Genomic DNA, 23,216 nt, shown 5'->3' on the forward strand with positions numbered 1-23,216 from the left:
TTCTGTTTCTTCTGGTCTTTTTTGGTTTTGTTTGTTAGTTTTGTTGCTGTTTTGACACAGGATCTTGCTTTGTGGCCCAGGCTGCAGTGCAGTTGTGCTATCATGGCTCACTGCAGCCTCAAACTCCTGGATTCAAGTGATCTTTCTGCCTCAGCCTTCAGTAGCTGGGACTACAGGTGCGTGCCAACATGCCTGGATAATTTTTTAATTTTTTTCTAGAGACAGGGTCTTGCTATGTTGGCTAGGCTGATCTTGAACTCTTGACCTCAAGCAATCCTCCTGCCTCAGCCTTCTGAAGTGCTGGGATTATAGGTGTGTCACCATGCCTGGCCCCATTTGTTAGTTTTTGTTTTTGCTTTTCATTGTCTGGTTTTACAATATTGAGATAATACAGTTTATTCTGTTTTGTGGCCTTTACTTCTCAATAATTTTTTTTTTTTTTTTGAGGCAGAGTCTCACTCTGTTGCCAGGCTGGAGTGCAATGGCACGATCTCCACTCACTGCAAACTCCACCTCCCGGGTTCATGAGATTCTCCTGCCTCAGCCTCCCAAGTAGCTGGGATTACAAGTGCCCGCCACCATACCCAGCTAATTTTTGTATTTTTAGTGGAGACGAGGTTTCACCATGTTGGCCAGGCTGGTCTCGAACTCCGGACCTCAAGTGATCCACCCGCCTCAGCCTCCCAAAGTGCTGGGATTACAGGCATGAGCCATCATGCCCAGCCTACTTCTCAGTATAATTTGAGAATGCTCCCATCTCATTAAATACTCTTCTAAGACTATTATTTGACAGAGATACTTATCCGGCACCTGTAAAATAATTTACTTAAGAATTACCCTCTTAAATTATAGAATGCACTGACTTTTCATTGTTATAAAGAACACATAATCTGAATAGTACTTTTAAAATAAAAAATGGGTTTAGAATGGATGTGGTGTCTCACACCTGTAAACCCAGCACTTTTCGAGGCTGAGGCAGGAGGATCACTTGCATCCAGGAGTTTGAGACCAGCCTGGGCAACATAATGAGACCTCGTCTCTACAAAAAATACAAAAATGAGCTAGGGTGTGGTGGTGCACACTTGTAGTCCTAGCTACTTGGGAGGCTGAGGTGGGAGGATCACTTGAGCCTAGGAGGTTGAGGCTGTGTGATCGCATCACTGCACTCCAGCCTGGGGAACAGAGTTAAAAAAAAAAAAAAAAAGGGAAGAAAATGGGTTTAAATTTTCATGGTTTAAGGCACAGAACAGATGTCTGCTGTTCTTTGAGTAATGATAGTGCCAAGTCTACACAAACGAAGGTTAGCTGCTTCATCATCTGTCTGAGTAGATGACAAGCACCCAGGATTTAAATATCAGTATTTCTTCCCTGATATTAGTTTAGCATTTTTCAAAAACTAGGCTCCATAAAATACTGATGTTCTGAAATGAGAGTTATGTAAAGAATTCTGTATAAAACTAATAAGTTAGGGAAATACTGCTTATTAAATCTTCCTCTTTAAGATAGGTAGAGGCTCACCATGTGTAGGCTCAGGGAAGTCCTGCAGAAAAGAAACCCATTTACTGATGCTTAGCACAGAATTTTCCAAAGTTCTCTGACCATAGAACCCCTTTCTGTACACCGTTAATTATTACCTTTAGTTCTATAAGAGCACACTTTAGGAAATTTCATTCTAGGCAATTCAAGGAAATAGAAGTTTTTCCAATCAAGTTATCCATCTAATTACTTAAGTCTGCCAAATAAACTTTGAAAAGGCATAAAGATCTTATAAATTTAAAATATTATCTTTATTACTGTCTTAAAATGTTTCATCCTGCTAAAAATTGTGTAATATAAGACATTTAAATATAAAATTGGATGAAAATCTGGGAGGTACTAGAATTGAGCAGATTGCTACACTTTGATAGTATATATGGTTTAATAACAAATTAACGAGAAATGTTTAGCTACATTTCTTTCCAAAAATTTCTCCAGTGAAATGAATACACTGAATTTTAATTAAAAGATTTTGACACTAATTTAAGCTATTGAAAGCTGTAGTTTCCTCATCCATAAAATAGGAATCGTAACAGAATCTATTACTTAGGTTATTGCAAGCATTCAACGAAAATAGCACAGCATGGGCTTGACACAAAAGTCATGCTTAATAAACATAAGCTATTTTCTGAATGATAGTTTTACCTTATTTTTTGAATAGATCATTTTACTCTTCTGAGATTTATTTTTCATATGTACAGTATACAACATAATATTGTGTTGTAAAGGCTTCAAAACTGTTAGCTAAGGAAAGAGAAAAGAAATTCTCATATGAAGCCAAATACCTGAATGATACTATATAAAATTAATTTATTTAAAAGAGGACATTCACCTTCTGAGATCTTTTTGTTTTGCTTCCATTTAGTAGTTTTGTATCATTCATATGTTTGTATCATTAGTAGTTTTGTATCATTTATGTTTGTATCATTAGTAGTTTTGTATCATTTATGTTTGTATCATTAGTAATTTTGCATCATTCGTAGGTATATTTAGTAGTTTTGTATCATTCGTATGTTTGTATCATTAGTAGTTTTGTATCATTCGTATGTTTGTATCATTAGTAGTTTTGTGTCATTCACGTTTGTATCACTAGTAGTTTTGTATCATTCACGTTTGTATCATTAGTAGTTTTGTATCATTCATATGTTTGTATCATTAGTAGTTTTGTATCATTTATATTTGTATCATTAGTAATTTTGTATCATTCCTAGGTATATTTAATAGTTTTGTATCATTCATATGTTGTATCATTAGTAGTTTTGTATCATTTCTATGCATGTTTAGTAGTTTTGTATCATGTATATGTCTACAACGAGCCCTGTTGCCTCTTTTCCTCTCATTGCCAAGTGAGTTCATCTGGTAGTTGCACAGTGGCTGCCCAATCTCCAAATCTGGTAAAGTTAGCTCCCCAGGGGGTCAAGGCCTCTTTGCGCAGGTTGCTACTGTTTGCCTCAGGGTGAGTGCTGTGTGTGAAAACAGTCCAGTGATAAGTAACAGTTTGCGTTCAAGGCAGCCACATAGTGTAGTGAGACACAGCAGGATGTACCAGAAGGAACACGGGTTTCCGTATTTGCTGATCTGGATCCAAGTCTAGTATTTACCATTTACCAGCAGTAGGACTCTATAGAAAGGATTTGATCTCTGAGCTATAAGTATCTCACATGCATGGTCTACAGAATATTTGTTCTCTTCCCATTAGGGCATTATGAACAACAAATGAGACAATGTGGTGAAAAATCTTTGAAAATTCCGAAGTACCATACAAGTTTAAAGAATAATATCATATAATTTTATTTCAATTTCACCATTGTGGTTGGGAAGGGGATACATTCCCCAAAAGAACACATTAGAATGGAAAATCTAGGACCTGTTCAAATCATGTAATTAATCACAGATTTGATTGCTAGAGTTGGGCCCTGTGAATGTTCCTTAAAAAGGAAATCTTAGGACAAAACCAAAATTCACCCATTTTATTTATTTTTTAAATTGTCTTTTCTCCACCTCTTTTAATTTAGCTTGCCATGTTTCTTCACTGTACTCTAAAGAATGTCTAGTACAATGCAAAGTTTAGGAAATCTATGATATGTTTGCATTATTTTGTGATTAGAAATTTACCTATATTATAATTTTTACTGCTATAATTTTCAACATGAAGCCTCTTCCTTATCACTACCTCAGAAACAAAAAAAAAAAATTTTTTCCTGAGTTTTCTCTGCTCACTGATTTCCCCTTTTTAAAAGCAGCAATAAAGGTTGCTAGCATATGATATGGAGGAGCTTTGGGGAAGAAAAGAAACTTTCTATCTGAGGAATGGAAGCCCCTTTACATTATCAGCAGGCCCAGAGAGGCACTGAAATGCAACAGCAGTCATGTCTCACTTCCTCCTTTGGCTAAATAACTATCTCTTGAAGCCACTTGATGGGAACTCTAGACTGACACCAAGTAGCCATAAATTAAGCTAGTAATGCCACATACTGGACACCATAACTTATACTCTGTAGTTCAACAACGTATAGTCAGGCTGGGCGCGGTGGTTCAAGCCTGTAATCCCTGCACTTTGGGAGGCCAAGGTGGGTGGATCACCTGAGGCCAGAAGTTCGAGACCAGCTTGGCTAACATGGTGAAACCCTGTCTCTACTAAAAATACAAAACTTAGCCAGGCGCAGTGGCCTGCGCCTGTAGTCCCAGCTACTTGGGAGGTTGAGGCAGGAGAATCGCTTGAACTCAGGAGGTGGAGGTTGCAGTGAGCCAAGATCGCACCACTGCATTTCAGCCTGGGCGACAGAGTGAGACTCCGTCTCAAAAAAAAAAAAAAAAAAAAGTATAGCCAATCAGTAATCAACGTGGTCTCTGTAACCCAATTGAGAATTCCTGTCAAACAGCCCATTCCTTGTTCCCTTTTGCCTTTAAAAACATGCTTGTAACAAAGGCCAAGGGAGCACTCTCCAAGGCAACTTAAAAGTGTGCTCTGGGCAGCCATCCTCACTTTGGCTTAAGTAAACTCTTAAAATTGTATTTGTGCCTCAGCTTCTTCCTTTAGGTCCACAGCTTTAGGAAAACAAATTGCTAAGAGATGTAGTGCTGTGTAGTGGTTAAAAGGTCTGGCTCTGGAGTCAAACATGATGTGGGTTTGAATCTCAGCTCTGCTTTTTTCTAGCTCTGTAAACATGAATGAAATTTACAACTTCTATGAGCATTAGCTTCCTCCTCTGTAACGCAGAGATAATTAATGCCTATGTGCAGGCATTGTGTTGGGGATCAGGACATACCACCCCAAAATATGACAGTGGGAGACCAGAATATGCCACCCCCAAAATTTATTTCTTTGGCATATTTGAGCTGGTTATTCTGAGAAGTTGCAGGTATAGTAGTAGCACTGAAAAGCCATCCTTTGTTACAGAGTACCCCCATTTTTCTAAGAAAAATAGAATAAGTTACGATTATAGTTTACTGTTTTCTCTTCTTTTCTCTTTTCTGCATTTTCCCTGTTCCCTACTTCCTACTTAGTCATTTAGAAATGCAGTTATAATCTTTTACCCCTCCCCCACCCATCACCAGACACCCACTACAGGGCAAGTTCATCTATATGCTTCCAAGCTTCAGAGCGGAACTCTCACCCATCGGAGACTGCTTTGAGAGATAATAGTCAATTTACAGCCCCAAATGTCAGAGGTGTTTGAACCAGAGCAACGCCATCTTGAATAGGGGCTGGGTAAAATGAGGCTGAGACCTACTGGACTGCATTCCCAGACAGTTAAGGCATTCTAAGTTACAGGATGAGATAGGAGGTCAGCACAAGATACAGGTCATAAAGACCTTACCAATAAAACAGGCTGCAGTAAAGAAGTTGGCTAAAACCCATCAAAACCAAGATAGTGATGAGAGTGACCTCTGCTACACTCCTACCAGCATCAGGGCAGTTTACAAATGCCATGGCAACGTCAGGAAGTTACCCTATATGGTCTAAAAAAAGGAGGTATTAATGATCCACCCCTTGTTTAGCAGATACTTAAGAAATAACCATAAAAGTGGGCAATCAGCAGCCCTCGGGGCTGCTCTGTGTGTGGAGTAGCCATTCTTTTATTCCTTTACTTTCTAAACTCACTTTCACTTTATGGCCTTGCCCTGAATTTTTTCTTGCATGAGATCCAAGAGCCCTCTCTTGGGGCCTGGACGGGGGACCCCTTTCTGGTAACAAAAGCATGTGATGTAGTTTAGATATGTGTCCCTGCCAAAATCTCATGTTGAACTGTAATCCCTAATGTTGGAAGTGGGGTCCGGTGGGAGCCGCTTGGATCAGGGGGTGGATTTCTCATGAATGATTTTGCACCATCCTCTTGGTGTTGTTCTCATGATAGTGAGTGAGTTTTCATGAGATCTGGTTGTTTAAAAGCATAGTAGCACCTCCCCGCTCGCTGTCTCTCTCTTGCTCCTGCTCTGGCAATAAGAGTTCTCATTCCCCCTTTACCTTCCACTAAGACTATGTTTCCTAAGGCCTCCCCAGAAGCCGAGCAGATGCCAGCATCATGCCTCCCATAAAGTGTGCCGAAGCATGAGCCAATTAAATCTCTTTTCTTTATAAATTACGCAGTCTCAGGTATTTATGGCAACGCAAGAACAAACTAATACAGTATGCCTGCTACAAAACTCTCTCCCACCTGGAAAGTTTTTGGCCTACGAAGATGCCAACTCAACTGCCTGGTAGATAAGGCACCAAACTAGCACATGGATACCCCACCTGCTTGCTTCCTCCCGTGTGCCATTCATCTTAGGCCCCCTTTAAAAAGTGCCTGCTTTCTGCTCCAGAAGTGAAGCAGTACCTTTAAGGCAGGAAGCCTGTACTTCTTCTCCTAAGCTATCTTTGGAACAAAAAGTCACCTTCTTTATACCACACCTCCTTGTTAAGCAAACTCTGCAAGTAGCCAGCTACTGAACCTGTATTTCTGCTATACTTTCGTAAAAGAAATTTACATCCATAAAGGAAATCTATATTAGTAAAAGTATCTGCAACAGGAAAAGGGCCATTCCAGACAACTCTTTATTACCTGAGAGACAGGGTTTCACTCTGTCACCTGGGCTAGAGTGCAGTGGCACAATCTTGGCTCACTGCAACCTTGACCTCCCAGGCTCAGGCAATCATCCCACCTCAGCCTACTGATCACCTGGGACTATAGGCATGTGCCACCACACCTGGCTAATTTTTGTATTTTTTTGCAGAGAAAATTTTGTATTTTCACCATGTTGCCCAGGCTGGTCTCGAACTCCTGTGCTCAAGGGATCTGCCTGCCTCGGCCTCCCAAAGTACTGGGACCACAAGCTTGAGCTACCATGCCCAGCCCATTTTTTCTTGAAGAAAGAGGAATAATTTTCAGTGTAGGGTGGAAAGTCAGTTGCCCCTGAGTATACTGAGCCAGGTTCTAATTACCTTCATTTTAACATAAATGCTAAGCTGGGTTTACACTAGCTGTCAGTCATTCTTTCCCTTGAACAAAAATACTAAAAGCCTAGACCTTTAAAAGAAAGAAATGCTATTCTGAATTTTTAAATAAGTGTTCCTTCTTAAATAAATTCTCAAACCCTATCCTTTCTCTTTCAATTCACACAAATACTAGTGTGTACACACATGTATATATATGCTTCTTTACACCAGGCTTTAGGGGACACTATTGTGTGTATTTCCAATATATAGTTTCCTTTCTTCTGTCTTAACAGAACTCTTTTTGCCTTTGTTTTCTTGAGTTGTTCCAATAACTGTGCTTTTCCAAATAGCTAAACTTGCACAATCTACTTGAAAAGCAATAGCTCTTCAGCATGAAGTTTGAACTATCCTCTGTATAATGGTCTTTCTTAAAATATTCTCATTTCTTAATTCTCAGTGGGAATAAAAAATGAAACAATTTTAAGGACCGAGAACAAGTCTAATTTTATAATAGTATTGTGTCCATCATGTTGGCTTTTTTTTTTTTTTTAGATAGGATTTCACTCTTGTCACCCAGGATAGAGTGCAATGGCATGATCTCGGCTCACTGCAACCTCTGTGTCCCCGGTTCAAGTGATTCTCCTGCCTTAGCCTCCCAAGTAGCTAGGATTACAGGTGCCCACCACCACACCTGGCTGATTTTTGTATTTTTAGTAGAGATGGGGTTTTACCATGTTGGCCAGGCCGGTCTCGAACTCTTGTCCTCAGGTGATCCCCCTGCCTCAGCCTCCCAAAGTGCTGGGCTTACAGGCATGAGCTATTGCGCCCGGCCCCATCATGTTGGTTACTCAGGGTATTTTTAAAAAGCAAAATTTTTTTTAAGCCATGTGACATTTTTATAATTAGAGTCGTCAATGAATTAAAAATTAATCCATGCTAGTTTACCTTAACTGTATTACAAAGTTATTTGCAAGCTTTTATTTTAAAGAATGTAAGTTTCAATCCTGGCTCTGCCACCGCCTAGTTGAATGGTCTTGATGTTAATCTCCCTGGGCTTCCATCTCCTCAAGGAGTGAGACTCGACCCTTCCCAACTCTTTCAACTCTCAAATTTTATTATTATTATTTTTGTAGTTTATAGAAAATAGAGAATACATAAAATTTTTTAAATGTAAAAAGCTAAGAAAAGATAATTTACTTTGAGACATGTGATTTCTAAAGAAACTATGCCTTTGGTGTTTTCTAACTATATATTTATCAAGCTCGTCCAACCTGTGGCCTGTAGGACACACACAGCCCAGGACAGCTTTGAATGCAGCCCAGCATAAATTCATAAACTTTCTTAAAATATTATGAGAATTTTTTTCACAATTTTTTTTGTTTTGTTTTTTAGCTCATCAGCTATCGTTTGTATATTTTTTGGCCCAAGACAATTCTGCTTCTTCCAGTATGGCCCAGGGAAGCCAAAAGATTGGATACCCCTGGTTTACATAGTAAAGAAAGCACTAAGAGAAGTATAAGATAAAAAGTTCTGGAAGACATGCCCTAGGGAATGTAATTTCAATCCCTGAGTCAGAGAGGTTATGGTCTATTAGTTAGTAATTGGTGACACTTGACGCTTAAACAAAATGTTCTTATAGGATGGTTAGTAGAAGTAGCTCTGCCTTAAGTGTGGTCAAATGTGATTTGAGGAATCAGTGTTGTTTATAAATATGTCACTAAAACTAGATAACAAGGATTCAGAATTAATATGAAAAGATGCAAACTTTAGCATAAAGGCTAAAGCAGATCAAAATAACCATCTAGTAATAAAAGATCTGTAATTAGTCTGATAGTTTCACTAGGAAGTGAGGAGAATTTCTATGTAGGAAAATAATTAGCACAGTCTTATTTAGGCACTGAGAAAAATACCAACAACAACAAGAACAATAACAGTCGCACTCTAACCAATTTCACAATTTGAAACATATGATGGAAGTATGAAGAGTACATTTAGGCTGGGGACATGGTTCATGCATGTAATCCTAGCACTTTGGGAGGCTGAGGCAGGTGAATCATTTGAGGTCAGGAGTTCCAGACCAGCCTGGCCAACATGGTGAAATCCCTGTCTCTACTAAAATTAAAAAAAAAAAAAAAAATTGGCTGGGCATAGTGGTGCACCTGTAATCTCTGCTATTTGGGGGGCCGAGGCAGGAGAATCGCTTGAACCCAGGAGGCAGAGGTTGCGCTGAGCTGAGATCACGCCACTGCACTCCAACCTGGGCAACAGAGACAGACTCCGTCTCACAAAAAAAAAAAAAAAAAAAAAAAGTGAATGGGTGCAATGGCTCACACCTGTAATCCCAGCACTTTGGGGGACCGAGATGGGTGGATCACCTGAGGTCAGGAGTTCGAGACCAGCCTGGCCAACATGGTGAAACCCCGTCTCTACTAAAAATACACAATTAACATGGCATGGTGGCACGTGCCTGTAATCCCAGCTACTTGGGAGGCTGAGGCAGGAGAACTGCCTGAACCCGGGAAGAGAAAGTTGCAGTGAGCCGAGACCATGCCACAGCACTCCAGCCTGGGAAACAAAAGCGAAACTCAGGCTAAAAACAACAACAACAATGAGTACTTTTAAATCTACATTACAAAACATGTTTATGTTTCATATGATGCTTTAATAAGTTTTCCTAACCTTGTTTTGTTTATTGGGCCCCACCTCTGTGCAAAAGCATTGTACTATAAGCCAGGGGAAATATAAAAGAAAATGTTGCTCTTGCCGTTAGTGAACTTACTTCCTATAAACACAAGCAGGCACACCTGCTTGTAAACTCTGGTTTGAAAGGTAACATTTTAAATAATTTGTTATCTTTATATGCCCAGATTTACAAATGATTAAAATAAAAAATATAGGTAATTTTTCATGAAGTTACTTTACAGAGTAATTTATTTTCAATTATGATATTGAAGAATAAAGTTTCACGCTAACCAGCTTAAGCCCCAAATTTATTCATTGTTTCAGATTTTCCTTATTAAAATTGGAAATCAGTATTCAATAATCATAAGAATAGTCTGCCATCAATTTTTTTGGCCATTTAAAGTGATAAATATGAGGTATTATATCAATACATGCAAAGAAGTATATATAAAAAAGCAAAATGACAGAACAAAAGCAGCACACAGAGTGCAACCCACACAGTGATCACAACCTTCAACACGTGTGACAGGCATTGAAAGAATCATGAAGGAACACAGACAGAGAGGTTTCTCCTTAAGTGTGAGGGTATGAAGCAGTGTGCTACCATCTTCCTCACAAGTTGGATAGAGAGATTGCAGGTGAGTATAATGTAGCCTTTGCCATGGCAAATTCTAGAGCTAAAAAAAAAATCTACGTGGAAATTTCCAGTTTTCCACTCTTAATATCACTAACCATCCAAACTATTTATGTATGTATGTATATATTTATTTATTTTAAATTTTTGAGAAAGAGTCTTGCTCTATTGTCCAGGCTTGAGTGCAGTGGCGTGATCTTGGCTCACTGCAACCTCTGGCTGCTGGGTTCAAGCGATTCTCCTGCCTCAACCTCCTGAATAGCTGGGATTACAGGCGCCAGCCACCACACCTGGCTAATTTTTGTACTTTTAGTAGAGGTTTTGCCATGTTGGCTAGGCTGGTCTTGAACTCCTGACCTCAAGTGATCTGCCCGCCTTGGCCTCCCAAAGTGCTGGGATTACTGGCATGAGCCACCGCACCCAGCCTTTTGCTATTCTTATTAATGTAAAGACTGGCATGAGCCACCGTGCCCGGCCCCAAACTTTTTTAAAACAATAGCTGAAGAAACTTTTAAAAAGGTAAGTAAGAGATGAATTTCACTAGAAAAGTCTGATTAAATGTAATGTAGATAGTTTTGAATTTTAGACATAAAGAAAAAATTTTTATTTAAAAGTCTAGAAAATTTCATAATCATAAAAACTCAAAATTTAAAATTGCATATATTTGGCATATAAAATAACATGTATGTTAAACTTTCAATTCATTCTTAAATTATATATTTTTTCAAGTTTCCCCACTTTTTCACTAGGGAAACTTGTGAATATAATATAGCTGAACAAACATATTTTAAAAAATGCAAAATCATAAAGTCATATAAAGGTGTGTTTTCCGATTGAAATGTACACATTTGTATTGAATTCTGAGTTTGTATTTATTTGAAAGGAAATAATAAGCAGACAACTGCCTGTTTCTATCCTCTCAAATAAACAGCAGTGCCATTCTGCTGTTAGCCAGCCTAACACAGTGCAGTTGTTATTTTTCCTCTTTTCTCTGTCAATTTCTGTTCATTTTTGGGAGAAGAATGCTAAGTTAGTAATATAAGTAGCCTTATAAATGTGAACTCATAAATGTCAGGAAATGTTACATAAGCGAATGTCTTCTGCATCTTTCAACTTTTTGGTGCCCTTATGCTGCCCCCTGCTGTCCAGTGTCCACACTTACTGAAAATTGTCCCAAACTTCCAATCTTTTCTATTTCTCTTTACTCCGCCATCAAAACTTACCTGGCAAGAGACCCAGACTGTTGGAGTTTCCCTCCACAATGCCAATGGGTTAACCGACAAATAAAAGAAAGAAGTAGTTCCCTCTTTATTTATCCCTTCATCATTTTCTGGCAATTGACGCAAGCATTTGAACTGGTGTTCTGTGGGCAATGCCTGATTTCTAGGTTCCCCAGCTTGGGATTCCAAACCCTCCCTGTGTTAGTCCAAGCTACTCTCATGGACCTATCTTTCCCAGTGTCTAACCTCTGCACATCATAGCCTACTCTCTATCCGCACTGACTTCTAGCTGTGTTTCTCAAAGCCACATGTGTTCTTCCATCTTTGCCTGTGCCCACACTGCTTTCTCTACCTGGAAGGTCTTCTCACAATCTTTATCTGCTGAAAGTCTACCCATCCAAGATTCCAGTGAAAACTACCTTCTCCTTTATGGCTCAGGGCAGTGTTTTTTTTTTTTTTTTAATGTAGTAGAAATTCAATAAAGATGTATTTAATGAAAGAAAAGCAGATAATAAACCTTATACTCCGACTCATTGACTTAATAGAGTACTTGGAGAAGATAATGATCTATTCCAGGGAGCATCTTTAATACTGCAAAATCCATACACCTGAATGGGGTGATCTTTTAAATTCGCATCGCACTGTGTAAGGCCTATTTTGATCTCTGAAATCAGTTTTGTCTAAGAAATACAGAACTTAGAGCACATCTTGAGTACTTATGGCAAGTCTGGCGCTATTCAAGGCACTTTAGATGCACTAACTCATTGTGTTCTCTCAACAGCCACGTGAGATTAAGTAATATTACCTTGTTTGATACAAGAAGAAACTGAGGGCCTGGACAATTGGTAGTAAATGGCAAAGTTAGGAACTCCAAGTAGATCAGACAAAGCCGTGTACTTCAAGTGTTCTCCTAATGTCTGCAATAGAAATGTGGATGGAGAGGCTTCTGGTCAGCTACTCTGGAAGCTAAAAAATCTTGTCAATAGAATAACATTGGAAATGGTGACCACATAGCCAGACAAAGCCATGAGAGAAATTCAGTCAGTCAAGGATCAGAAATATCTGGAAGAGTTGATTGTCCTACGAGACAACGTGAAAGAATATGACATTCTGCCAAATTCAAAGGTATTTAGATTTAGATATAAAAGACAGCTACATATTCTAAAAGGTTAGGAAGTGCAAAATCCAGGTATTTTTCAATTGATGTAGCCATAAATCCTAAGATGACTTGAAAATAGGTAATGATATGATTCAATATCTAAGACAAGTAGGCCTTCAGAATATCTTTTTTTAAATAAAAAAATACAGTAAATATAAATAAGGCTCAGTACACCCCATCAGTTTCTCAAACAAGGATCTAGTTGTGTTCTAACCAAAACCACTGTTCATCAAAAAATATAAACAAGCTAAGAAGGCAGACCAAAAAATTTACTTGGGAAGGCAACACCCCAAATTGTTTGAGTAGGTCATAACGGTTCTTTTAACAGGTAAGCATATTTTAACTCCAGAAAGACTTAGAATGTGCTGTCGAAAGTACTGAAATTTTTTTTTAGTGTAAGTAATTGTACTATTTAAGAACACTTGACCTAATGGAGTAAGAGGTCAGCCTATTAGACTTTTAAGCAGAATTCTTACTAAGTTTATGTGTATTATTGAAACATTAGAGCGAACTTAAGAGTTACCATGTTTAGAAGTTAAATTATTAGATCTGTAAGATTTTAGCTTCTTGAAAATGTTTACAAAGTACTAAAGAAGGCAATTATATGTACTAAATTTATAAATTCAGTGTAAAAAGTTGGGAGGTGTTTAATTAAGTCATGCTACAGATAAGAGCAGATATTATTTAAAGGATCATGACTTCTAAAATCTGCAAGATTTATGAATATGATAAGATTTGTATACTAAATTTTAAAACATAATGGAGAACTGCTACTTTGAATATATAAGCTAAAAACTTTTTATGTATATTTTAAAAACTGGAATTAACTTCTGAATACCCTTTCAATATATAAGACCCACTCTGAAGGGCATCAAATAACTCATAACTGAAGAGGAGTTACAGGGCTGGTTTTCTTCCAGCAAAAGTTTGTGTTCATTAGGCAGTCAATTTATTGCTTCACTCCACAGAACTGGTTTCACTGTCGTTAATCTTTACATAGGTCTTGGCCTCCCTCACCTCCTAGGAGATGGATAGTAGGTTTTGAAAGATGGAGATGAGAAGTAGCCTGGCTAGTCTACAAAAACCTCCCCCAAGTTTTTGGTTTAGTGGCTTGCTTCAATAGCCATAAGCCTGTCTCTATAACTTAGCAATTCTCAACCCTAACTGTTAGGATCCCACGGACAACTTTTGGGAAATACTTATTTCCAGATCCCATCCAGTCCAACTAAACCAGAACTTTTTAGGGTAGGGCATAGACATTTTGTTTTTAAGTTTCTGGGAGATTCTCCATACAGGCAGAGTTGAGAACCACTGGCACAAGAGTGTGAGCCTCTCATGATCTGAAGGACCCAGAATCATTCTAGACCAGGGCTGTTCAATAGAGCTTTGGGCAGTCATGGAAATGTGCCATAAATCTGTGCTGTCCAATATGGTAGCCACTAGCTGAGTGTAGCTATGGACCACTTGAAATGTGGATAGTGTGACTGGGAAAATGAACTTTAAAATTTAAATTAATTCAAATTTAAATACACATAGCCACATGTTACTAGTGAGTACTGTATGGGACAGCACAGTTCTGGAGTTTTAGGCAATTTTAAATGATCTGAGTCTACTATTAAATAGTTGCTGAATGACTCTTTTTAATACTAGACCACACTAGCCTAAACTCACTACTTATGCCTCTTCAGGATACTTCATACCAGCTTCTTGAGAAGACCTCCAATGGTATGGAAGGATGGCTTGAAGCTTATAATGGCTTCTGAGGATAGAAAGGACATGGAATTTGCTGATTTTTTCCTCCCTCATTTAGGTTGGCAATTTGTTTCTTGATAAATGAACAAACACCTTCAGAACTAAAAATTTCTGAAGTCTCATAACTTAATAATGGAACCGCAAAGCAATTAAACTCTTGGAAATGGTCCTCTTCATTCTTTGGCATGTTGCAGTGTTTTTCAACTGGGGATTGTGACCTCTATGTTGGAGGATGGAGAGTTTCCAGTGGATTGGAGCAGTGGCCCGAGTTTCAGAGCTAAATATAGGTCATTGGCATGGCAGCCTCCCTTTCTCAGTCTCACGGATACTATGTCCTACTAGTGAATATGGGGCATTGGTGGTTGGTGGAATAAAATCTTGAGAAAAACAGCAAAATGACACAGATTCAGGTCTTTCACAGATGGGCCTTGGTATTGAGCAAAACTAAACTCTACTTTTACTTGCTTTAAAAAAAATCACTTGTAAAGTATGAGTGCTATTTTAAAAAGGTAAAAATACACACATTAATGACTCGTTGGCAAATAAATTTTAAATGTGATATTAATGCTAAAGCATAAGGAGAATCCTCCATGGCCGGGCGTGGTGGCTCACACCTGTAATCCCAGCACTTTGGGAGGCTGAGGTGGGTGGATCACCTGAGGTCAAGAGTTCGGGGCCAGCCTAGCCAACATGGTGAAACCTTGTCTCTACTAAAAATACAAAAAAAAAAAAAAAAAAATTAGCTGGGTGGGGTGGCACAGTAGTCCCAGCTACTCGGGGAGGCTGAGGCAGGAGAATTGCTTGAAACCAGGAGACGGAGTTTGCAGTGAGCCAAGATCGCGCCACCGCACTTCAGCCTGGGTGGCAGAGGGAGACTCCATCTCAAAACATAAAACAAAAAGATTCCTTCTTCAAGTCTTTGCTCAACTCTCACCTTTTCAATCAGCCCACCCTGAACATCCTATTTAATACTGAAATATGTATATATTAATTCCTTTTGCCAAAAATTAAATGACACCCTTTCAAAGTTTGCAATCCATATTTCAAAGCCAAAATACTTATCATGGCAGACAGCATCTGATACTCTAGAGCAGTGTTCTCAAATGTTGTTGCCTGGACCAACAGCATCTCATCATCTGGGAACTAAGAAATGAAAATTCTCATGTCCCACCACAGGCCAGTTGAACCTGTAACTCTTGTGGTGGGGGCCTGGCAATCTGTGTTTCAATAAGCCCTCCAGGTGATTCTAGGGCACACCAAAGTTTGAGATCCACTCATCTAGAGTGCAACAAAACCCTGCAAAATGTCCCACAGGTGAAAGCTTCCATATAAAAGTTATAAAGACTGAAACATTTCAGTACATACAATTGGCCTTATATATTGCGAAATAGATGCCAATATTCCATCTGGACCTAATGTTATGAATCATGAATTTACCCACTTCAATAAGGCCTCACTGAATCTCTAGGCTTTGATCTTCTTTGCCCTGTAAAAAATTTGTCTGAAAGAATTTCATGAGATGTTCCTGAAGAGAGGAGGTAAAGTACAGGTACAAATGTATCAGATGCAAATTCAACATACAAAGTTTCATTCTGTATATGACTGATAAATCAGAAGGCCAATTACTCATTCTAGGAAAACACTGTTAGATTTACAAAGTAATAAATTAACCAGAAGCTTCGACAGCAATATCATAGAGCACATTTAAAATATAAGTCAGGCCAGGTGTGGTGGCCCATGCCTGTAATCCCAGCACTTTGGGAGCCAAGGCGGGTGGATCACCTGAGATCAGGAGTTTGAGACCAGCCTGGCCAACATGGTAAAATCCCATCTCTACTAAAAATACAAAAAAAATTAGCTGGATGTGGTGGCGGGCGCCTATAATCCCAGCTACTTGGGAGGCTGAGGCAGGAGAATCGCTTGAACCCGGGAGGCGGAGGTTGCAGTGAGCTGAGATTGTGCCATTGCACTTCAGCCTGGGTGACAAGAGTGCAACTCGGTTAAAATAAAATAAAATAAAATAAAATAAAATAAAATAAAATAAAAGTAAATAAAAGTAAAATAAAATAAAAGTTAGAGAACACCAATTTTACAAATATCTCATGTGATAGTAAAGACAAGGAGGAAGGAGGAAGTACACAGACTCTGATTTCAGACTTCCCAAGTTCACACTCTAGCTTTTTCATTTCTGTGTAACATGGGCCAAGCCTCAGGGGTATAAACCTCTCTATGCCTCAGTTTCCTTGGCTGCAAAATGGTTATAATAATTGCCTTATCTCCTAATTTTGTGTGAGGATTTAAGGAGATAAAGGTAGCATTTAGGCTAGAGGCTGGAACATAGTAAGCTCTAATCAAATGTTGTTTTTGTTATTTTTAAAATTAGCCCATGAGTGACATATCTGGCCACTGAGAAAACAGATACTAATGTTTTAATCACTCAAGAATGTTTATACAAAACAGTTCAAGTTTACGCAAAGCAATTAAGTGCTAACCTTATTGAGCTCTAAATATTCAGCAGGTGTTCACCCTTCTAAGCATCTTCCCTAGTTAAACCAATCCTGGTAATTTCAGTCCCCTTGTCAGTGACTGGTTTAGGTATGAGCACGTCCTACAAACCTGGCCAATGAGCTCTAAGAAACACTGTGCTATGGGGCTTCTGAGAAAGGATTTCTTCCCTTACAACAAGATGAATAAGAGTAACTCTCCTCACTTTGGATATTTTAATATTAGGATATGATGCCTGGGTCTGCAGCAGCCACTTTGTGACTACGAGGAAAGACATTGCTGATGTTATGGCAATGTAAAAGATTAAAGGAACTTAAAAACATTGTTGAACCAAATCTAGAACTCACTATTGAACCAAACCTAGAACTCACTTGCCACCTGATTACTCATTTAGTTGAAAAAATAAGTGTCCTTATTTTTTATGCCACTATCAGTAGGGTTCTATGTTAGTATGAAAGCAAACTAAATAATATAACACATCTAGCTACTATAGATTAATTGGCTGTATGACACAATAATCTGGTAACTTTATTCCTGAGATCATCTTAACCCACATAGAGATTCCTTAATAAATAGTTCCTTCTCCTCCAATTCGTCTGTATAGAAATAACATCAGTCTTACTTTCCTGCTCCATACCTGATATGTTTAACTAATTAACCATTAGCTAAGTGTCTAATTATATTATTTTCGTAAATTAAAATATCTGTTTTTATTTTTAAAATTTCTGTTATATATACCACTAGAAATTATTACAGAAGGTTCTAAAATAAAAATTTTAGTTCTAATATAATACTTCAATACTAGTTTTATTTCCCTGCTTCATCTTCACAGTTTATATTTACCTTGATGTTTATTTGATGACACTATGAGCAAAATGTGCAAAATGAGGCCCTGCCATGTTTTAAAAAATGTTTTCATCAAATGGATCTCACAGGGACATGCCTAAAACTCCTGCCACCAGAGTGATCCTCTCTCCATCTCTTTTCTCTAGCCAGTAAATCAAAGTCTTATTTCTCATTTTGCAATAGGAATTTGTATTAGGCAACCATCTGCAGCATCTATTTGGGTTATATCTAAAGCTTAAGGGCCACATCCTCTCCCAACCCCAATATGTGAGTACTTGATGCCCGAATCATGGTCCTTCAATGGAAGAACACTTGTCAAATCCTGTTTAAACAGATCTAAATTAAAAGAATATTTTTTTCCAAAAATATTATTTGGCCTTCATTGGGAATCTCACACATCTAAGACCTTAGATTTAAAATATCTTTAGAACTCTGAACCACATTGGAGTGTAGACTCCATTACAGCAGGAATCCTTGCCTCTTTTGCTTAATATTGCATCCTGGCATCTTATCAGAATGATACATAGTAGATGGGGGAAGATCTAGAATAAACAAACCCCCGAATAAAAATAAAAACAAATGTTGAACAAATCAAGTATAAAATCTGCTTTTATCTTTTTCATAAAAATATTTATAAAATTATACATCTGCTTTAGTTTCCCTTTAGATTCTCCACTTGATAATCATTTTGGAAAGATCAAAAACAAAGTCATAACACAAACACATGTTTTGTGTATCATTGTCCTCTTGTTTTCCTTTGCAAAACCATGCTGAGGAGGACAGTAGTGTATCTGTATCGTCTTATGGAAAGTAGTAACACATCTAGCAAATAACAGAGGTAAATATGCACGAGAAGTGGGTAGAATTGGAAACAGACAATTTCAGGTCTATATTGTACGTGATTTCACAGGATAGAATTTTAATTTATATTTTCTTCTTTTAAAAAAGTTCATTCCAAGGTAGATTAGATTAACCCTGGCTAATATTTTTAGCATTTTATGTTTGGTCACCTTAACATCTCTAAATCTTTCTTCTCTTTGTTACCTCACCCTACCATTACCTATTATCTAATGAGTTTGGCTAACCTGAAACTTCCTCAGTCTTTAACAATACTAATGAATGCAAGTTAATAAATCAGGAAATTGTATTGGTTCATTACATTGTCTTAATATAATTCTCAGTTTATTTATTATTGATTGAGCTCCATAATTTCAAGTTCATTTTTCTGAGGTTTATTGTTTCGAATTTGATTTACAGATTCTCCATGTCTTTGGCATTATTTCTTTCTGCTTTCTGCAACCTGTTTTTTGGTTATTTCACTACTCATTAGCCCCTCCCTCCATCAGAGGGACGGGCAGGATGAGAAAAATGATGTGACAATATAGTAAATTTTGCTACTTGCTATTATCTGATAAAATGGTGTGCAAGAAAGAAATAAGTGTGTAACTATTGACTAAAATGACATTTTGGGATTTTTTAAAAATAATTTTTTATTGTCCATGGTCTAGCAACTGTTAGTTCTCTATCTACTAAATTTAATAAATAAAGGTTTTTAATAAAAATTTGTTATAATTCTAATCACAATCACACCAAGCTCATGAACTAAATTTCTATACAAATGTTATCAATTAAAAAAATTAATGTTCAAGGAATCAAGAGCTAAAATGAAGCTCAAGGTGGATTTTAAAATGGAGAATAATATAAAATAGTGAATTGTTTTTGCCTCATAGATTTCAACCTCGTTGAATACATAGTGATGTAAGAGTCATATATAAAATGTTATCGGTCATATAAATATATATGAAGGATTTTTAAAAGTGAAGATTTAACTGTAATAGTTACTTCATAATCAATGATGTAATAGTCAATGATGTAGGAGAACAAAGAGCATTGCATGGCTCCATATGGACTTCAGAGCATCAGTTTGTGTTTAAAAGGGGGCTACCTTATATACACATGTTTAGTTTTCAGAGATTAAATAAAATAAAAATTGTCGCCATTCTGAATAGCAGACTATTTTAGCAATACATGTGTTGGAAAGTATATTTTATTTGCTAGATCAACTTCAGAGAACTAAACTCTCCAGCATAACCAGAAGGTTAGATAATATATTTACACCTGCAGTATTTCATTGTATAAATAATCCATAATGTCAAAAACCAGCCTTGATGGGACATTTACATTTTACGAATAGATAAATTTTACAGTGAACATTTTCACATTTTTATAGCACAGTATAAACAAAATATGGGCATAACACATAATTATTTTTGAAGTTCAAGCAAGGGATATGTAGATATAGAGACACAAAAATCAGAAATACTATTTTTAGCCATTTTCACACATCCTTTTACTTCAACCTGTTAAATGATTAAAAAGTGAAATGAGCATTTACATATTCCAAAGTGGATAAACACGCTAAATAATAATTCTTGAAATGTTCACTCTTTCAAAAAATAATCTCTTCAATCTTATGGAAAAGTGGTCTAGTATACTATTTCAGTTGTTTTTATTTTATGTGGCAAAAAAAATATGCTTTAGGGTTCAATTACTTATTCGTCTCACTTTCTTTTTGAACTAAGGGCACACTTACTATCTCCATAAGCAACTAAAATGTTTACAGAGACCAGTAAAACCTATGTCAGATCGTAACACATTTTTGTTCTTGGGAGGCTTTGGGCCTAAATCCCACATTCTCTAATCAGACAACTCAATAAGAACAAAGATGGAAAAGATACAATCCTGCATTTAGATATGTGAACATCAAAATTTTTAAAGCCAAAAGCAATTGTGCACATATTCTTAAAAAATTATCTTATTCCAAAATATTTGTTATTTTTAAAACAAGACTATCTGTAATTCAGTTGAAGTATCATTTCAAAATGAAACAAACAATAATGTGGGAATTATTATATGACTATTTATTAGAAAAACCTCAGAAGAAACTTAGAATAGTTATTTAAGAAATCCCTAGGTTCAAAATGAAATTCAACTTTTACAATGTTGAAGGAACTAAAACTCAAATGTTTGGGTAAATTGAAAATACACTAACACATAAACACATATAATTTTGTAATATAAGGAAAACGCAAAATGTTACTAAAAGGATAAATCGACAGCTTATTACTGAATAATTCTGATATAGACATGATAAATCAGATCAGATAAAACAACTGCAAACTGCATGCCTGTCCCTGATGTTCCCTCGACTAGTTGTGACGACATGTCTTCTCTCACCATAGTTCACAGTTCACAGAAAACATTTAAATAACAAAACTGAATATTTCCACTGACTAAAATGAACTTTCTTTAAGAAAATAAAAGGAGAAGAGAATAGATCAAATCTTGCCCCACCTCTTTTTTTTTCTTCCTTTTTTCTTTTAGTGAAACTGACATAAATTGTTGAGGAGCACTACAGCGCCACCAACACAGATCAATGCAAAACAAAAAAGATCTCCCACCGTGTGCAAAAAGAAAAAAAAAATTAGAAAAATGCCAAAAATTACAAAATGTCTCCCAAATGTACCTTATAGGAGAAAAACAAGATAGATCTGCAAAGATTATCTAATGAAGAGCTTCAAAGAAATAATATCATAGACTACAAGTTGAGATCTGATCAGCAAATAAAAGATCCACTATTTAGTAACAGCCATAACTTAATATAAACCCGGTTATGTCAACCTCCACCTTCATTATACCAAGGGCAGCTTTTCTGTAGTTTGTATCCAAGTAATCTATCAAGAGAACCACAATAGGTCCATTTAAAAAAAACTATATCCATAGTTTGCCTGCTGATAATTGAGTCCTGGACAAATTAGGTAAGACATAATTTTTATAAAGAGGATATGCACATATTTGGCATTGCCAACATTACTGGCACAAAACAAGTCCATCTTGAAATATCTGAGTTCCTCTGTAGTTCACAGTAATTAAAGTATAATTTATATTATAAATATTTAGCTTTAACAATGAAAAAAAAACTGTTTTTTTTCTTTTGGTAAAAATTAACCAGGCAAGATTAGGTAGAACGTGCAAGGTCAATGCTAAAGAAAAATACAAAGATTGGTTTTGTTAGAAGAAACACAATGAAAATCCTTTTTAGCCGGTGGCTCTTTCAAAGACTGACATAAATGGTGAAAATTACAAACTTACCATTAGTGCAGGCAAAGAAGACGGCAGCTCTTGAAAAAAAATTGTAACAATATAGGCTGGATACTTGTGTCCCTAGAAACAACAGCCTCCAGGCAGCATATGGATCTTCCAACATCTTCAAAATGTTTGGTAAATAAAAAGTAATACTTTCTTCCATGATCGGTGGCCGAATGGGGTGGCTTCCTCCAGGATCTGTGGGCGTTTGGGGGAAATCGGAGAAATATCCACAGAAGATTAAAAGCAGAGGAGGCAGCACAGCCAGAAGACTCTGGGGTTAACAACTTTGCGATGGCAAGCAGGCGAGCGCTGATTGGCTGGGAGGGCAGTGTCCCTACAGTCTGCACTATCCCCCGCTGCCCCCGCCTCCTGCAGCTCGGAAAAAAATGCAGTGTGTGTGCCATTTTACACTGGGCTTTTAAAAGCACAGCCACCCAAATGACAAAAGTCTAAGCTCGCTATGAAGTGACACTGCAAGACAATAGCACCCACGGCTGCCTGTGAGCTCGGGGGAATGCCCCTTATAACATCTGAAGGAACACTCTGGCTTCTTGGATGTGGGTGTTTTTTTTTTGTTTGTTTGCTTTTTGTTTTTGTTTTTCTTTAAACAGCATTATCATGTTTTTCTTGAGCAAATTGTTGATCCTTTTCAACCACTCGATAAATCCTCTGCATGCAAACCTGGCCATGTAAAAACGATGTCCATCAAAATATTTTTCGATTTGATCTCATGAAGGTACCTAGAGAAGCCAGTCATCCTGGAACAAAATTCATGACTCCTTTAGCTCCGAGATCTTTAATTCCTTGGGAAAAAAAATATAATTTCTTATTCACAGTAACTACGATGTGTGCAAAAAGTAAAATAAAATAATGAATTTAGCGGTTAAATGAAAACAATAGGCATATTCCCGCCCCCTCCCCCGCCCCCCTTAAAAACTGTTTCAAAAACCTTTACTGGCTGACAGAATTCTACCACTCTGCCTTACAAACAAAATGGCTGTGGTACTGAGTTTTTTAGGATCCTCCCACTGTGCCTCCTCCTGGCCTCCAGGAAGTGGTAAAAATCCAAAATAAATACAGTACTGAAAGTACACCATTGAGTCTGAACTCGGGGGAAACCTTTGGTAAGAGGGTCTTAGAAATGTGCTGGTCATTATTAGTTTTTTAAAATTGTTTTGAAAAGAACATCAATCACTAGAGATTTACTTGACTGTAATTTGAACTTCCTGCTTTACATATTTATAAGGTCTTTCACCTATCTTGGCAGGCTTTCAAATTAAGTGGGCTGGGAAATTTGATGCTTGGTCTCTAGCT

General features: G+C 37.3%; 1 protein-coding gene across 2 annotated transcripts in view; it reads right to left on the minus strand.

Moving 5' to 3' along the window:
- EPC1 (enhancer of polycomb homolog 1) overlaps positions 1-22,909 on the minus strand; it is a 119,078-nt gene extending 96,169 nt beyond the window's left edge. The window contains exon 1 of one of the 2 annotated variants that reach the window (XM_055275088.2): positions 21,906-22,909. In XM_055275088.2, the coding sequence (XP_055131063.1) occupies positions 21,906-21,908 (3 nt within the window). In that variant the 5' untranslated portion in view covers positions 21,909-22,909. The remainder of the gene's footprint in view (positions 1-21,905) is intronic. The other variant, XM_055275089.2, reaches the window with a different exon arrangement.
- Positions 22,910-23,216: the final 307 nt, after the last annotated feature.

The sequence above is a fragment of the Symphalangus syndactylus genome, chromosome 4 (genome assembly GCF_028878055.3).
Source record: "Symphalangus syndactylus isolate Jambi chromosome 4, NHGRI_mSymSyn1-v2.1_pri, whole genome shotgun sequence".
NCBI lineage: Eukaryota > Metazoa > Chordata > Mammalia > Primates > Hylobatidae > Symphalangus > Symphalangus syndactylus.